The following is a 16,224-nucleotide window of genomic DNA, read 5'->3' as shown; positions in this document are numbered from 1 at the left end:
AACCCAAAAAAAAGTGTCAAGGGAAGTCAGTTAGGAATTATCTTCACACCAATCACATCACATCAAAAGCATAACGTAATTGACAGAAAAAAATTGAATTGTTGCATCTCACTGTGTCGTTGTTTTCCGATGGCTGGCTAGCTAGCTAGTTAAAATCGTCCCTTTCCTAAATTAGCCATGGATGGAGATAAGGATTTGGACTTTTACTTAATTCTCCATACTGGCCAATGATTACAACGGTGAATCTGATCCAACTATAAATTCATACCTTGTGCCCCTGGCCTGAGAGGATGGGAGTTCAATATGTAGCTAGATGTAGAAGACTAATATTAACTAGCTGGCTCATTGTTGCCCATTAAAGGAAGTTAGGTTAGCGAGCAAGCATTTTAGCCAGGTAGCCTAGGACAACAAAAATTTAAAGCATTTACTGTATGACAGTCATAGACCATTTGGGCAACATGAAAGACAGGAGAATGGCATTGGCATTTCTCTACAAGTACAGCGAGTCTACATGTCAGTAACATGGACAGCCACACATATTTAGCTTACGTTGATTGGTCTAAATTGTTTTTGGTATCTTTAAGTTGTCACTGTATTAGAACAAGCATAGGTGATTTGATGATATTGAAATGTTGAAGTTGAAATGGTGCTTGAATAGAGGAGGCATCTCCTGTTTTCTTTGTGACTTGCAGTAACTCTGTGGTTCTAAATTAGTAGTTGTTTACAAGTTTGAAAATGTACAAAACATTATTAACTTGCTTGCCCATGCTGTAGCTCATGTAACTGTTACATTCAAATATCCTTTGTGGACTTCACCAGACAGATGTTGCTCTCCGGTTTTGTGATGAAACAACCATGTGGTTGAATTTATTCTGCCACTGTGTGACTGTTGTCTTCTTATTGTCTGGGCCTTAGGCCTATATATCACGGTGACATATGAACTAACAGGTTATAGAGCAAACAACCCAATTATCACAACACATAGATTGTAATATGGCTATTTTCCCCCTGGCTTGGCTTCCCCAAAAATTTGACCCATGCACTGCTACTGTTGATTTGGTAAGGGGCTGACCTGTGGATAGACCTTCAGCGAGCGTTCAATGTTGTCCCTCAGACAGGCCTTCATAGACTTCTCCACCTCTCTCAGCCAGTCCTCCACATTCCCAGAGGGCCACACTGGCAGGCAGAGCTTGACCTCCTCCCCCTCCCCAGAGTACATATGAGTGATCTGCAGGTCTGACTGGAACTTAAGCTGTGGGACACACAGAAGGAGAAGAGATAGAAAGAGTTAAAACTTGAGAAAAGGAATATATGAAAAGGGGCGCAGGGGGATAGAGAGAGACAGACTAACCCGTGCAATGTTCTCAAAGCATTTGCGCAGATGAGGCTGTACTGCTGTGGGATCCTTGGTCTGGGAGAGAATCTCCAGGAGCTCGTCGTCAGACAGGAAATAGAACCTGCAAAGGCAAAAGTTCTCTATGTTGCCATTTCTGAGAAAGATCAATTCAAAGCTGTTTTTAATGGTATTAATCAACAACTATCGAATTCATCTGTAATACTGAATCTAAATAAACAGTCATATTGGTTATTGGTTAGAGCTGAAACACAGTCAATAGTGACAGCATACCTGGGGAAGGAGCCACGCTTGGTCTCTAGGTAGTCGCTCAGACCCTTCTGCACCAGCTCCAACAGCTTATTACAATCCCTCAGACTGTCCAACAGACGGGGGTCCGGGCACAGGTCAATTACCTAGACACACACATGCACGTATGCACACACACAATACACATTTAGTTTACACTCAGTATCAACACTAAACCTTATTGAAGTCAATCTAAGCATGATGTGGCTTGTTGTTGTATTGTGTTGTGATTACAGTATCTCACCTGTTTGTTGTCATAGGCGCTCTTCATCACTTTCCTCCAGGTGCGCTCCATGGTCTGGTACCTCTTTCCCTCTACAGGCAACTGGCGGTTGATGTCGTCAGAGCTGAAGATAGGCTCCAGGTAAAGCCAAGAGCGCTGGCAGGTCAGCCACTCTTCCAGCACATCCTGCAAGCAACAGCAGAGGGCAGTCACACAACATTAATGAGGCTTTGAAACATCTCATGAAGAATGAACAACATCTACTACAGGGATTTTAAAATGGTGAGAATGGGCCAATCATCCTTTTAAGGCTCTCCATTCACCTAGTTGGACACTTTCAATGTTACTTTAGCCTCCTTCTCCTTCCAATGACACCCAGTCAGACTTATGTATCTTTCTGCTGTACCTGAGTCATCCTGAGCTTGCTCTCCCACGTGCTGATGCGTTCCTCAAAGGGTTTCTTGTAGGGGGAGAAAGACATGCTCTGGGTCATGACGATGTGGTCATCCAGCAGCTGTGACGCCTCATCTGGGCTCTTCAGGATGTAAGTGCCTGTCTCCTTGTAGGGCAACACCTCGAAGGCCACCGTCGACCACTCATGCTCCATCTTATCCAGAGCCTGAATGGGGAGAGGGAGGAACATTCAGTTCAGCCCAAAATTAGGATATTAGATAACTGTGTCCGTCAGCGCTATTGGCTGTAACAGATATTAGCCACTTTATTACTGCCTGCAGTTATCCAGTACCTGTTCGATGGCGTACTCCTTCCCTGCCACCTCGGCCACCCGTGCTATCTCATCCACATGGTCCTGCAGGCCTAGCTCCAGGCAACGGGAGAAAGTGAGGTTGGCCTTGGGCTTGACATTCATGTGGATGCGGTCTGACAGCAGCTGCCAGTGTCTGCCCCTCATCCCAGGATTCCTCAGGCCCTGGATCAGAGGGATGTAGGGACGGAAGTCATCTATCTTCCCCCGGATGTCAGCAGCCACCTCCTGACACGCTGGTGTGTGTGTGTTTGTAGGTAAGTAGGGAGGGAGAGAGAGAAGGAAAGAGGTAGAGAGACAGATCTTTTTCCCCTTGCCACTCATTGATTCTTGCTTTTGGGAGGTTTAGGCCATGTTAAGCACTTTGTATACAAATCAGATTTGATTACTTGATAAAGCGTCACTCACCGGCAGTGGTGTAAAGTACTTAAGTAAAAATACTTTAAAGTACTACTTAAGTCATTTTTGGGGGTATCTGTACTTTACTTTACTATTTATGGCAACTTTTACTTTTACTTCACTACCTTCCTAAAGAAAGTAATGTACTTTTTTTTGTACTCCATACATTTTCCCTGACACCCAAAAGTGCTTGTTACATTTTGACAGGAAAATGGTCCAATTCACACACTTTACCAAGAGATCACCCCTGGTCATCCCTACTGCCTCTAATCTGGCAGACTCACTAAACACAAATGCTTTGTTTATAAATTATTTCTGAGTGTTGGAGTGTGCCCCTGGCTATCCGTCAATAAAAATAAAAAAATGGTGCCGTCTGGTTTGCTTAATATAAGGAACTTGAAATTATTTATACTTATACATACTATTGATACTTCAGAATATTTAAAACCAAATACTTTTAGACTTTTACTCAAGTAGTATTTTACTAGGTGACTTTCACTTGATTCATTTACGATTAAGGTATCTTTACTATTACTCAAGTATGACAAATGAGTACTTTATCTACCACTGCTCACCGGGGATGTCCTTGAACATTTTGACACACTTGTGCATAGTCTTGAAGGCGTCTGTGACGTTGCGTTCCAGCTGCTCGGGGTCAATGATGGAAAGGGGATCATTGTGCCAGCTCTCGTGCCACCGCAGCCAGTCTGACGTGGTGGTCCACAGGTCTCTGAACGGCTGGAAGTCCCTGATCAGCTTCTGCAGACGGTCGTACTGCAACACAGACACAGCAGCCAGTCAGTACAAGTCAGTCTTTGTTTTTCCATGTTGGTTGATTGCTCTACAACAGCATAGTCTACATCAACTCAATTAGAAGCCATTGGGGAGGCAGATCGAGTCAATAACGCCACACTCACGTTGGTGATAGGGATGCCAAACAGACGGTCCCGGTTGTTGTATGTCTGGGCCATGGTCTGGGACTCCTTTAGCTGCTTGCCCACACGTCGTACCTCGTTGGCCACCTCGTGGGCTCGGCTGATGTCCGTGTACCCAGAAAAGCCAGCCACCACCATCTGCACCAACATATGCAGAGGCAGGCAACAGAAAAGGGTAATTTTTTTCAAAGGCTGGGGATTTGAAAGCATGGCTCACCTGTAGAGAGTCCAGGCGCTCCTGGAAGTTGTTCTGGTCAGCCTGCTGGATCTTGTTGAAGCGTTCTTCATCCTCAACATGCTGGGACGACACCATCTCCATCTGGGTCACAATCTTATGTGGCCACCCAATGGCTGTCCACCTGCACAGCAAAAGGGACAGACACTCGCACTCTCACTTTCAGCATTCACGCAAACCTATTATTTACTTCCTACACTCCTAGTTTGACCTCACGTTCTCACGGGGAGTCAGGGTAGCCTAGTGGTTAGAGCGTTGGACTAGTAACCAGAAGGTTGCAAGTTCAAACCACCGAGCTGACAAGGTACAAATATGTCGTTCTGCCCCTGAACAGGCAGTTAACCTACTGTTCCTAGGCCGTCATTGAAAATAAGAATTTGTTCTTAACTGACTTGCCTAGTTAAATAAAGGTACAATTTAAAAAACTCCAATACAAAATCAGTATGTCAATCTTTCAAAGTGTTGTAACAGTCAGCCTTACTTTCCATTGAAGTCCTCATTTGACAGGGTGTAGAAGAACTCATCGATCAACTCGTAGTCTGACATGGCTTTGGATAGGAGCTCCTGAGGAAAGTGACACACAAAATGAGAACTCTCTAATCAAGAGGATGATCTTTACAGTACCAAAAATTATGTATTCTATTCTCTGCAAGTTTGTATCATTTATTCTCTGTACCTCATGGGCCTTGAGCTGATCTGAGATCTGCTTCATCCATTCACGTTGGTCGGTCAGCTCCTCAATGCTGTTCGGCTTCTCATGCAGCTTCCTGCTGACAGCCTTACACTCTTCACATGCCTGGAAACAAACAAAACACACAGTACAGACTGGTATGAATACTAACAAACATATCTGCACTTAACGTCACATGCAATGCCTACTAAACAACATTGACATGTACATCCTCAAGTATGATATTCCTGTACTTTGCTACACAAATCTATTGAAAAGTCTTGAGACTTACGTCCTCCACTTGCTTGCGGAGCTTGAGGGCAAGCCGGTCGAGCACGGCGTTAGCCAGGGCTCTGCGTTTCTTGGACAGGCTCTGGCGGACACTCTCCACACTGACGGTAAAGGGGCCAATGACGATGGAGGATGGGAAGGAGTGGTCTAGACGCTCCTTCTCCTTTAGGTGCTGTACCACCTCCCTCTTCACCTCCTGGGGAGTCTGCTCCTCCTGGCTGTGGGCCCTGGGACACATACACACAAAGACTTAGTTACAGACATAGTCACAGACACAAGTGCTACAACTAGAAGTTCTACTGAGACAGGTCTTACTTAAGGAAGGTCTCTATGTCTGAGTTGTGCAGCTCTAGGTATCTCTCATACTCGCGGGCGTAGGCCCGGAGTGGGATGGCAGCCTGACGCAAGGCGGCACGGACCCTCTCCCTCAGCTCTGCCACCGCAGGCTCCCACAGACCCACTGACTCCAACAGAGGAGTGCCACTGATGAACATCTTCTGCATCACAAACTGAGAGACACAGAAAGCCATCATCATATACGGCAGAAGTGTGAAACAAATACATTCTAACTTCATTACTGTAATTTAAATAAATTGTCAAAATGATGGAATGCATGGTGTCTTGTCTTGCCTTATCCAGCTGAGGCACATTGTGGGTGGAAAGGATCCCCTTATCAAACAGGGTAATGATGGAAGTCTCAAAATTCTCCAGAGGAGTGCTGTAGTGGACCCCAGTCACATCCAGAACCAGATCTACCAAGAACAGCGGGTTCTTCTTCGGCCTGTGGAGATACATAGGAGTGCATAACTAAAATGCTGACCACACCGCTCGCATTGTGTGCGCAAGCGTAATAATAAATGTACACATACATGTTTTTCAATCATTTAATCTAAACTGCTCGCTCTCGTCAACGAGCGTCTGCGTAGCCAGGCGGTAAAATAGAACTTGGCTAAATGTCCATGTGTTTCGACCTGTCCCAAATTAATATAATAATAAATATCAGAGTTCGTTTTGATATTTCAACCTGCGTATCTGGAGCGCGTTTGTTGTGGATGCCCATAGCCACAATAGCTGCCATGTGAACCAAACAAACAGACTTTCTAGTTTAGCTAACCAAACCATCAGTCCTAGCTTGCTACTATGGAAATCAAATTCAACAATGCGTAGTGTGTTACCGATGGTAGGCTTTGTTACTTTGGTCCCAGCTCTCTGTAGGTCATTCACTAGGTCCCCCCGTGTGGTTCTGGGATTTTTGCTCACCGTTCTTGTGATCATTTTGACCCCACGGGGCGAGATTTTGCATGGAGCCCCAGATCGAGGGAGATTATCAGTGGTCTTGTATGTCTTCCATTTCCTAATAATTGCTCCCACAGTTGATTTCTTCAAACCAAGCTGCTTACCTATTGTAGATTCAGTCTTCCCAGCCTGGTGCAGGTCTACAATTTTGTTTCTGGTGTCCGTTGACAGCTCTTTGGTCTTGGCCATAGTGGAGTTTGGAGTATGACTGTTTGAGGTTGTGGACAGGTGTCTTTTATACTGATAACAAGTTCAAACAGGTGCCATTAATACAGGTAACGAGTGGAGGACAGAGGAGCGTCTTAAAGAAGAAGTTACAGGTCTGTGAGAACCAGAAATCTTGCTTGTTTGTAGGTGACCTAATACTTATTTTCCACCATAATTTGCAAATAAATTCATTAAAATTCCTACAATGTGATTTTCTGGATTCTTTTTCTCATTTTGTCTGTCATAGTTGAAGTGTACCTATGATGAAAATTACAGGCCTCTCTCATATTTTTAAGTGGGAGAACTTGCACAATTGGTGGCTAACTAAATACTTTTCTGCCCCACTGTATAAACGAGTCACCCAACAATGTTTGTCATTATACCCTGATGAAGACAGCTTGTCTGTCAAAACGTTGGACATAAAATATTTTTGCATCTGAGCTCCTAGAGTGTGCGGCTCTCCTTTATTTTTTAAATCTGAAGTAGCCAAAAAGGCCACAAGATATCATGCAATAAAAACTAAACTCAGCAAAAAAAAGAAACGTCCCCCTTAAGGACCCTGTCTTTCAAAGACAATTCATAAAAATCCAAATAACTTCACAGATCTTCATTGCAAAGGGTTTAAATACTGTTTCCCACGCTTGTTCACTGAACCGTAAACAATTCATGAACATGCACCTGTGGGACGGTCGTTAAGACACTAACAGCTTACAGACGGTAAGCAATTAAGGTCACAGTTATGAAAACTTAGGACACTAAAGAGGCCTTTCTACTGACACTGAAAAACACAAAAAGAAAGATACCCAGGGTCCCTGCTCATCTGCGTGAACGTGACTTAGGCATGCTGCAAGGAGGCATGAGGAATGCAGATGTGGCCAGAACAATAAATTGCAATGTTCGTACTGTGAGACGTCTAAGACAGCGCTACAGGGAGACAGCTGATCGTCCTTGCAGTGGCAGACCACGTGTAACACCTGCACAGGACCGGTACATCTGAACATCACACCTGCGGGACAGGTACAGGATGGCAACAACAACTGCCCGAGTTACACCAGGAACCAGGAATCCCTCCATCAGTGCTCAGACTGTCCGCAATAGGCTGAGAGAGGCTGGACTAAGGGCTTGTAGGCCTGTTGTAAGGCAGATCCTCACCAGATATCAACGGCAACAACGTCGCCTATGGGCACAAACACACCGTCGCAGGACCAGACAGGACTGTCAAAAAATGCTCTTAATTGACGAGTCGCAGTTTTGTTTCACCAGAGGTGATGGTCAGATTCATATTTATCGTCGAAGGAATGAGTGTTGCACCGAGGCCTGTACTCTGGAGTGGGATCGATTTGGAGGCGGAGGGTCATGGTCTGGGGTGGTGTGTCACAGCATCATCAGAATGACCTTGTTGTCATTGCAGGCAATCTCAACGCTGTGCGTTACAGGGAAGACATCCTCCTACTTCATGTGGTACCCTTCCTGCGGGCTCATCCTGATATGACCCTCCAGCATGACAATGCGACCAGCCATACTGCTCGTTCTGTGCTTGATTTCCTGCAAGACAGGAATGTCAGTGTTCTGCCATGGCCAGCGAAGAGCCCAGATCTCAATCCCATTGAGCACGTCTGGGACCTGTTGGATCGGAGGGTGAGGGCTAGGGCCATTCCCCCCAGAAATGTCCGGGAACTTTTTTTAAAACATTTATTTATTTTTATTTCACTTTTATTTAACCAGGTAGGCAAGTTGATAACAAGTTCTCATTTACAACTGCGACCTAGTCAAGATGAGGCAAAACAGTGCGACACAAACAACACAGATTTACACATGGAATAAACAAACATACAGTCAATAACACAATAGAAAAGTCTATATACAGTGTGTGTAAATGTTGTAAGATTAGGGCGGTAAGGCAAATAAATAGGCCACAGTGCGAAAATAATTACATTTTAGCAATTAAACACTGGAGTGATAGATGTGCAAAAGATGAATGTGCAAGTGGAATACTGCGGTGGAAAGGAGCAGAAAATAAATAATAATATGGGGATGAGGTAATTGGGTGGGCTATTTACAGATGGGCTATGTACAGGTGCAATGATCGGTAAGCTTCTCTGACAGCTGATGCTTAAAGCTAGTGAGGGAGATATAAGACTCCAGATTCAGTGATTTTTGCAATTCGTTCCAGTCATTGGCAGCAGAGAACTGGAAGGAAAGGCGGCCAAAAAAGGAGTTGGCTTTGGGGATGACCAGTGAGATATACCTGCTGAAGCGCGTGCTACGAGGGTGTTTGGCAGCATGAGTGAAGGAGGCTTTGTTGCGAAATAGGAAGCATATTCTAGATTGAATTTTTGGATTGGAGATGCTTAATGTGAGTCTGGAAGGAGAGTTTACAGTCTAACCAGACACCTAGGTATTTGTCCACATATTCTAAGTCAGAGTAGTGATGCTAGAAGTGCGGGCGGGTGCGGGCAGCGATCGGTTGAAGAGCATGCATTTAGTTTTACTTGCATGTAAGAGCAGTTGGAGGCCACGGAAGGAGTGTTGTATGGCATTGAAGCTCGCCTGGAGGTTTGTTAACACAGTGTCCAAAGAAGGGACAGAAGTATACAGAATGGTGTCGTCTGCGTAGATGTGGATCAGAGAATCACCAGCAGCAAGAGCGACATCATTGATGTATACAGAGAAAGGAGTCGGCCCGAGAACTGAACCCTGTGGCACCCCCATAGAGACTGCCAGAGGTCCGCACAACAGGCCCTCCGATTTGACACACTGAACTGAGAAGTAGTTGGTGAACCAGGCGAGGAAGTCATTTGTGAAACCAAGGCTGTTGAGTCTGCCAATAAGAATGCGGTGATTGACAGAGTCGAAAGCCTTGGCAAGGTCGATGAAGACGGCTGCACAGTATTGTCTCTTATCGATGGCGGTTATGATATCATTTAGGACCTTGAGTGTGGCTGAGGTACACCCATGACCAGCTCTGAAACCAGATTGCATAGGGGAGTAGGTACGGTGGGATTCAAAATGGTCGGTGATCTGTTTGTTAACTTGGCTCTCGAATACTTCAGAAAGGCAGGGTAGGATAGATATAGGTCTGTAACAGTTTGGGTCTAGAGTGTCTCCCCTTTGAAGAGGGGGATGACCACGGCAGCTTTCCAATCTTTAGGGATCTCAGACGATACGAAAGAGAGGTTGAACAGGCTAGTAATAGGGGTTGCAACAATTGCGGTGGATCATTTTAGATGAGGTGCCTTGGTGGAAGAGTGGGGTGACATCTCACAGCAAGAACTGGCAAATCTGGTGCAGTCCATGAGGAGGAGATGCACTGCAGTACTTAATGCAGCTGGTGGCCACACCAGATACTGACTGTTACTTTTGATTTTGACCCCCCCTTTATTTAGGGACACATTATTCCATTTATGTTAGTCACATGTCTGTGGAACTTGTTCAGTTTATGTCTCAGTTGATGAATCATGTTATGTTCATACAAATATTTACACATGTTAAGTTTGCTGAAAATAAACGCAGTTGACAGTGAAAGGACGTTTCTTTTTTTGCTGAATTTATAAAAAAAAATGTGAAAGTTACCCGAATCTGGTAGTTTACTCGTTAACTTCTAAAGTTACCAATAATATCCCCTCACTTCGCAACCCTATGAGGGAGACAAATAAAGGGAATAGAGAGTAGTTAGAAAGAAAGAGAGAGCAATAGAGACAGAGTGGTGATATGATCTCACTTGTAGGGGCTGTTGATGAGGTTGGAGCCCCAGATCAGGTCCTGTGGGCAGTGGAGAACACTGTGGCAGGCATCCAGCAGCAGCTGAGCCAGGCTGACCAGGGAGTCCTGCACCAGGAAGCGCAGTGAGTCCTGCAGGCTGTAGCGCACCAGGGCCATGAGGCTGCACAGCTTGGACATCCTGTATACCTCCCAGCGGGACTCCGTCAGACTAAACCAGCCAGGGCCCACATCTCTCAGGCTGGTGTGGATGCCCTTGCACAGGGTGGTCACCCATGAGTCCCGCAGGAACAGCTGCACCTAAGGGGCCACGAGGGACCAGGGATGGGTTAGCTTTTGCTGCTAGTAACTGTCACAACAATTAGAATTCTTCAAAGATATTCTTCAGAGAGCAGGACTGATGCCAGCAGAGTATAATAATGTTTCTAGGACTGTGTGTTACAATACCTGTGCATGTGTCTGAGACTGGGTGAGCTCAAACTCTTCTAGACGCAACGACTTGGTGAAGGTGATATGGAACAGACTCATAGCAGCCACCCTGTTGCACTCGCCCCGCACATTGGACAAGGCAGAGATCACCTCCGGCTTGGTGAGCAGGGAGTTGAAGGCAAACGCAGCACGGTTCTTCTCAAAGGGGTATGTAGGGACAGACACAAAGCCTGTGGACATGTCAGGTGTACAATGTTTAAGAGATGTCATTACAGGTGTCATCGACTGCTCATCTCGTAAACCCATTTCTGTCAGGGTTCACAAAGAGACCCTGGCCCCCTGAACCCAATCTTATGTCTTACTAGTAGAGGGATGGGCTTTTTTTTACCCCCTTTTCCTCCCCAATTTCGCTTCTTAACACTTAACGTGGAAGCCAGCTACACCAATGTGTTGGAGGAAACACCGTTCAACTGACGACCAAGGTCAGTCTACAGGCACCCGGCCCATCACAAGTAGTTGCTAGAGCGCGATGAGCCAAGTAAAGCCCCCCCCTGGGCAAACCCTCCCCTAACCATGACGATGCTGGGCCAATTGTGCGCCGCCCAATGGGACTCCTGTTCACAGCCGGTTGTGACACAGCCTGGGATCGAATCGGGGTCTGTAGTGACGCCTCAAGCAGTGCGATGCAGTGCCTTAGACCGCTGTGCCACTCGGGAGGCCGGGGATGGTCATTTTAAATGTTTCACTATTCCAATAATATCATGATTTCTTTTCAGATCCCCCCCCTGCCTGCAGTTCTCCGGTAGTTATTGGAAACAGTGGGTTGAGCCAGTGGGTTTGAGCCACCCAAAAGGTACCGATTGGATGATTCCATCCGTAACATTTGTGAGCTTACGGAACGTTCTTCAAAGATATTCTTCAGAGAGCAGGACTGATGCCAACAGAGTACATCAGAGCTGCAGCTCGCCTAGCAGTTAAGAGCATTAGCCAACTAGGTGAAAAATCTGCTAAATGACTCAAATGTTAAATGTACATCAGGTCTTGTGGAACCTCCTGTGTGCGCATGTAATTGTTATTTGAAGAGGAGAAAATAGCATATCGTTGTCAGGGCTGACTGGAGTGCTAAATGCGCTAGCTCATGTTACCGTCATAAAAACTACATTCAAAAGTTTGTTGTTTAATTAAATAAAGGAAATTCAAATGTCATGGTATATCCCTGTATGTATCAATATCACAAATATAATTGAATTTAGACAAAGCTTTTTCATTGTTATAATCCCACATGAAAAAATACCATAGTATTCTCTGTAATGTTTTTGCGGACTTTACTGTAGTATTCACTGCAGTATTGCAGACATGGCTTTAGTATACTGTAGTATTTACCATTTACTATTGTATAAATACTGGGGGGAAAAACTGTAGTATATACTACAGTAATTACTTTAGTGTTTTTGTGGACTGTAGTATACTGTAGTATTTACTGTAGTGTTTTGGCGGACTGTAGTATTTACTGTAGTGTTTTTGCAGACCTTACTGTAGTATTTACTATAGTGGTTTTGTTTTATTATCTTTGGCATAGCAGTGGGGGCTTCCTTGAAGAGACCTATTGGACAAAATACTCAAAGAGCACATTTTCCATAACCTATACGTAAGTAGGACTGAGGTGTGAATGGATAGTTCAGATCTTCAAATTGGGATATGGGAGAGGAGAATGGGTATGGGCAGGGTATATACAAATTAAATACTGTAGTACATGCTTTAGTAATTACTGTAGTGTTTTTGCGGACTGTAGAGTTTTTGAGGTCATTACTGTAGTGTTTTTGCAGTCTGTAGTATACTGTACTATTTATTATAGTATTCTAGTATATTACAAAACGATATATCGTAAATACTACACGATCGAGGGATACAACAGTGTGTAGAATATACTATATACTAGTTTACTACATAATTATATAGTAAGTACTGTACTATTCTATAGTAAACTGTAGTATAACACTCACACAAGTAATCAAACACTAACGTCCACTCCGTTTGGATATTCAAATAAACATGCCCTTCCTCCAGTGAACTCACCATTCTGGGGCACACGTTCTGGCTCTCTCTGGGGCAGGGTGATGTGGGAGAAATCCTCAGGGTTGGTGAGCACTACCCTGTCAAAGCTGATCCGGTTCATGGTGCGGTCATACTCCAGATTGATCTCCTTCTCCAGACGTACAATACACTCCTGCAGCCTGCCACCACAACACAACATTACACAGGGTAATGCTCCATTTACTGTACAGTATTATGCACAATTCAGTCTCCTGACATTCATATCCCGCTCTTATTCAATAAACACAGCCTGATGGTCAGTCTGCTTTAGAAAAAAGATAGCCTTTCATTCATGGTAGAGACTGTTTAGCTAACTGTAAAATATGAGTATTAGATTAGAAAATGAGGGATGTCTCTCACAGTTTGAGTCGAAGGCCAGGTGTAGAGAGGGCATGCTCTTTGACACGGGCAAGACTTTGTGCATTGAGAGACGAGGTGCCACTCCACACTGGCATACAGTCTACAGACAGGTGGTAGAGCAGCAGGGCCTCTGTGTTCTCTCTGCAGCGCTGGGCAAACTGCACCCGCTGGGAAAACAGACGAGGGTCCTCTGCACTGAACAGCAGCCTGATCCTGGAAATCCAGTACTGAGTGGCTGACAGCAGAAACACACCTACTAAAGTCAAGGAGATGGGACAGAGAATGAGACTTTGTGTATGCTGTATACAGGTCAAGAAAATACTGCATTGATACACTAGAAGTGGTAATAAACTATTACTTGTTCTCTGTCCTTCATTTAGGACTGGTTTTCCATTGGCATCCCTCACTCTGCCATTCTTGTCGGCCTTCTGGACCAGATAAAGCCCTTTCTCCTGGCTGTAGTCAAGAACCCCAACAAACTGCCAGCTGTACTCCAGGTTGGGGCTTTTGGGGTCCTCTACAGAACCAGAGATGAAAAGAGAGAGGAAACTGTCTACCTATTTTCTGTTCTCATTATGAAGAATGATGATATGGTACACTGTTCACTACAACAGACAGAACCTGTATGTTACAATCATTTCTATTTGAGACATCCCTATTTAAACAGCTAATTCAAATTAAGAGCTATTATCAAAGCACCAACCTGGTGGTATATTGTCAGTGGTGGGCAGCAGAGCTTTGGCAGGTATGGGTTTGTGATCAGTTGATTCGTTTTCATAGCCCAGGGCAAGCCAGTCTTGAGGAGTGCGACAGTCAAACTCCTCATTGTCAAACACCTAGGGGAGAAAACCAAGATAGACGAGTGAGTCAAACAAGGACCACAATGTGATAGTGTTTTATTAATGAAAAATGTATGTTTTATCTATAAAGATGTTTGAGGAGCTCACCTCCAGAGGTAGGTAGTTTGAGACAGGAGGGAGTGGATTCTCTGGTGTGGTCACATGTTCTTCAATGCTATGGTGTCGAGGCATCAGGAGGTTGGAGTCTATGCCTTGCTCTGTCAGGAGCTGGGCAATATCCAGCTTCAGGTACTCCCGTCTGCGCCTGAGAAGAGACACAACACATGTCAGAGCATTCACTTCCCCATTCTGTGTGTGTGTGTGTATTTAGCTGTGACCCTCACAGATGCACACACCTCTCTATCTCTATCTTGCGGGGGTGCTGTCCAGGCAGGCTGTGGTAGGGCAGCTGGACTTTGGCTGTGTAACCTCCAGTGGAGAAGTCAGTGTGCTGCTGGTGCTGGGTGGTGGGTCCATGCTTGTCCCTCTCAACCAGACTGTGCAGGTCAGATGGAGTCCGGAATGTGGTTACTGAGGAACAGAATACATATGGGCCCAAATAAATCAATTGTTATTTACAGAATATACCAATACATATTTACACATACACAAATGTAAAGTAGCTGATGTATTTTAGTGTGATTAGTGTATTTTAGTGTCATCCAACAGGCCCTGGGTAAAAGTTTCACCTTTAGGAGTATTGGACTCATAGCCCGCTTGACACAGTAAGCTCTGTTGGGTTTCTGGCCCATCTGTACAGGACTGATACATGAATAGGCAGTTAGTGTAAGCTCATAACTTCATAAAATATTTCTTAGAGCAAACATATCACAGGGTAGTGTTTTTAGCTGCCCTCTGACTACAGTTGAATGTGTAGGCTAATTATTACCTGTAGGTGTGGTTTTGCTGCTGTAGTGATGAGCTCGGAGTAGTACCCTTTCTGCTCAATCACAGGGTACTTTCTGACAGGGGGAAGTTTGCTCCTGTGACTTTGCAGTGGGGGTAACTTGTGTTCTGCAGGTTTGCTAGGGGTGTGTGACACAAATACACCAACCCCATGGGGATGGTTTTGGGGCACCTGCTTTGATTCCATCTTCAGACACACATCTGTAGATGTCTGCCTCAAGAAATAAGCGTTAGTAAGCACGCGCTTCGTTGTAGCTACCATTATTTATTATTTGCAATGCGCAACTCATTATTTTATCATGACAGACAGACCTGGACAGTCGCAAATGCCTAATTTGGTATTACATAACTAGCTAGAGAACTTAGACATTATGCTAATTTAGGACAAAAGCACTTGAAATGAATGCATTTCATGGACTAGCATCTAAATTGACGTTAGCTGATGACCTTGCTGGCTGGCTAGCTAGCTAACGTTAGTTAGAAAACACAGAACGTAGGGTACATGATGGAGTAAATAATATCGTTAGAAACTTTATAACAGGCTGTATATATTAAAGAACATTAAACCTTAAATAGCCCTCGGAGATGCTATGAGTTTTAATAGACAAAACTTGCCACTTGTTAACTTCAAATTCACCTTCAACTTCCTTCACTCTGTGCTGAAATCTCGGTTTCCAAGCGCGCCTAGTTGAGGACGCGGCAACGGTTGTCAGGGAGGTCTATCAAACAGCGGTCGTTTGACTTCTTCTAATGTCTCTTAAAGGGAAAGTAATCCAAAAGTAACAAAGTAATTAGTAGGTCTACTACAGGGCTCTAGAGTCTAGACAGACCATACTATGTTAGCATTGGCTGTTTAGGGTTAATAAATATATGTATATATAAAGTTTAGCAAATGAAGTGGAAAAGGCTAATAAAGCGACTATCATTATATTATAATATTTGGTGGGCAGTGCTATCTGTTCTGTAGCAAATCAATATCAAAATCGAATACATTTTTCCAAAACTGCAATAGTTGTAGAAAATACATTCCAATCTGGGTGTTGGGCAACTAAAACGTTTAATTCGAAGGTAGGTCTCTCTTTCTAATGTGTTAACTCCTAAAATCCCAAATCGATGATGCTGATAATGAAGGTAATGATAATGATAGTAATGAAAATTATGATGATGATGATTAGCTAGAACATTGGAATAGACATGTTCATGTACTCAAATGAG

At 44.3% G+C, this 16,224-nt stretch overlaps 1 protein-coding gene across 1 annotated transcript in view; it reads right to left on the bottom strand.

Moving 5' to 3' along the window:
• dnah1 (dynein, axonemal, heavy chain 1) overlaps window positions 1-15,705 on the bottom strand; it is a 67,283-nt gene extending 51,578 nt beyond the window's left edge. Inside the window, exons 1-25 of the mRNA XM_031833868.1 lie at window positions 15,647-15,705; window positions 14,993-15,220; window positions 14,793-14,865; window positions 14,460-14,634; window positions 14,212-14,368; window positions 13,968-14,100; window positions 13,623-13,781; window positions 13,265-13,520; window positions 12,887-13,044; window positions 10,829-11,040; window positions 10,383-10,681; window positions 5,789-5,939; window positions 5,474-5,667; window positions 5,160-5,385; window positions 4,874-4,993; window positions 4,679-4,761; window positions 4,180-4,321; window positions 3,945-4,100; window positions 3,603-3,801; window positions 2,611-2,864; window positions 2,272-2,484; window positions 1,887-2,051; window positions 1,628-1,749; window positions 1,352-1,457; window positions 1,073-1,252 (exon numbers count right to left, since the gene is read on the bottom strand). Of these exons, the coding sequence (XP_031689728.1) occupies window positions 1,073-1,252; window positions 1,352-1,457; window positions 1,628-1,749; window positions 1,887-2,051; window positions 2,272-2,484; window positions 2,611-2,864; window positions 3,603-3,801; window positions 3,945-4,100; window positions 4,180-4,321; window positions 4,679-4,761; window positions 4,874-4,993; window positions 5,160-5,385; window positions 5,474-5,667; window positions 5,789-5,939; window positions 10,383-10,681; window positions 10,829-11,040; window positions 12,887-13,044; window positions 13,265-13,520; window positions 13,623-13,781; window positions 13,968-14,100; window positions 14,212-14,368; window positions 14,460-14,634; window positions 14,793-14,865; window positions 14,993-15,196 (4,137 nt within the window). The 5' untranslated portion in view covers window positions 15,197-15,220; window positions 15,647-15,705. The remainder of the gene's footprint in view (window positions 1-1,072; window positions 1,253-1,351; window positions 1,458-1,627; window positions 1,750-1,886; window positions 2,052-2,271; window positions 2,485-2,610; window positions 2,865-3,602; window positions 3,802-3,944; window positions 4,101-4,179; window positions 4,322-4,678; window positions 4,762-4,873; window positions 4,994-5,159; window positions 5,386-5,473; window positions 5,668-5,788; window positions 5,940-10,382; window positions 10,682-10,828; window positions 11,041-12,886; window positions 13,045-13,264; window positions 13,521-13,622; window positions 13,782-13,967; window positions 14,101-14,211; window positions 14,369-14,459; window positions 14,635-14,792; window positions 14,866-14,992; window positions 15,221-15,646) is intronic.
• Window positions 15,706-16,224: the final 519 nt, after the last annotated feature.

Source organism: Oncorhynchus kisutch, linkage group LG1, assembly GCF_002021735.2.
Source record: "Oncorhynchus kisutch isolate 150728-3 linkage group LG1, Okis_V2, whole genome shotgun sequence".
NCBI lineage: Eukaryota > Metazoa > Chordata > Actinopteri > Salmoniformes > Salmonidae > Oncorhynchus > Oncorhynchus kisutch.
This window is presented reverse-complemented; position numbering and strand designations above follow the sequence as displayed.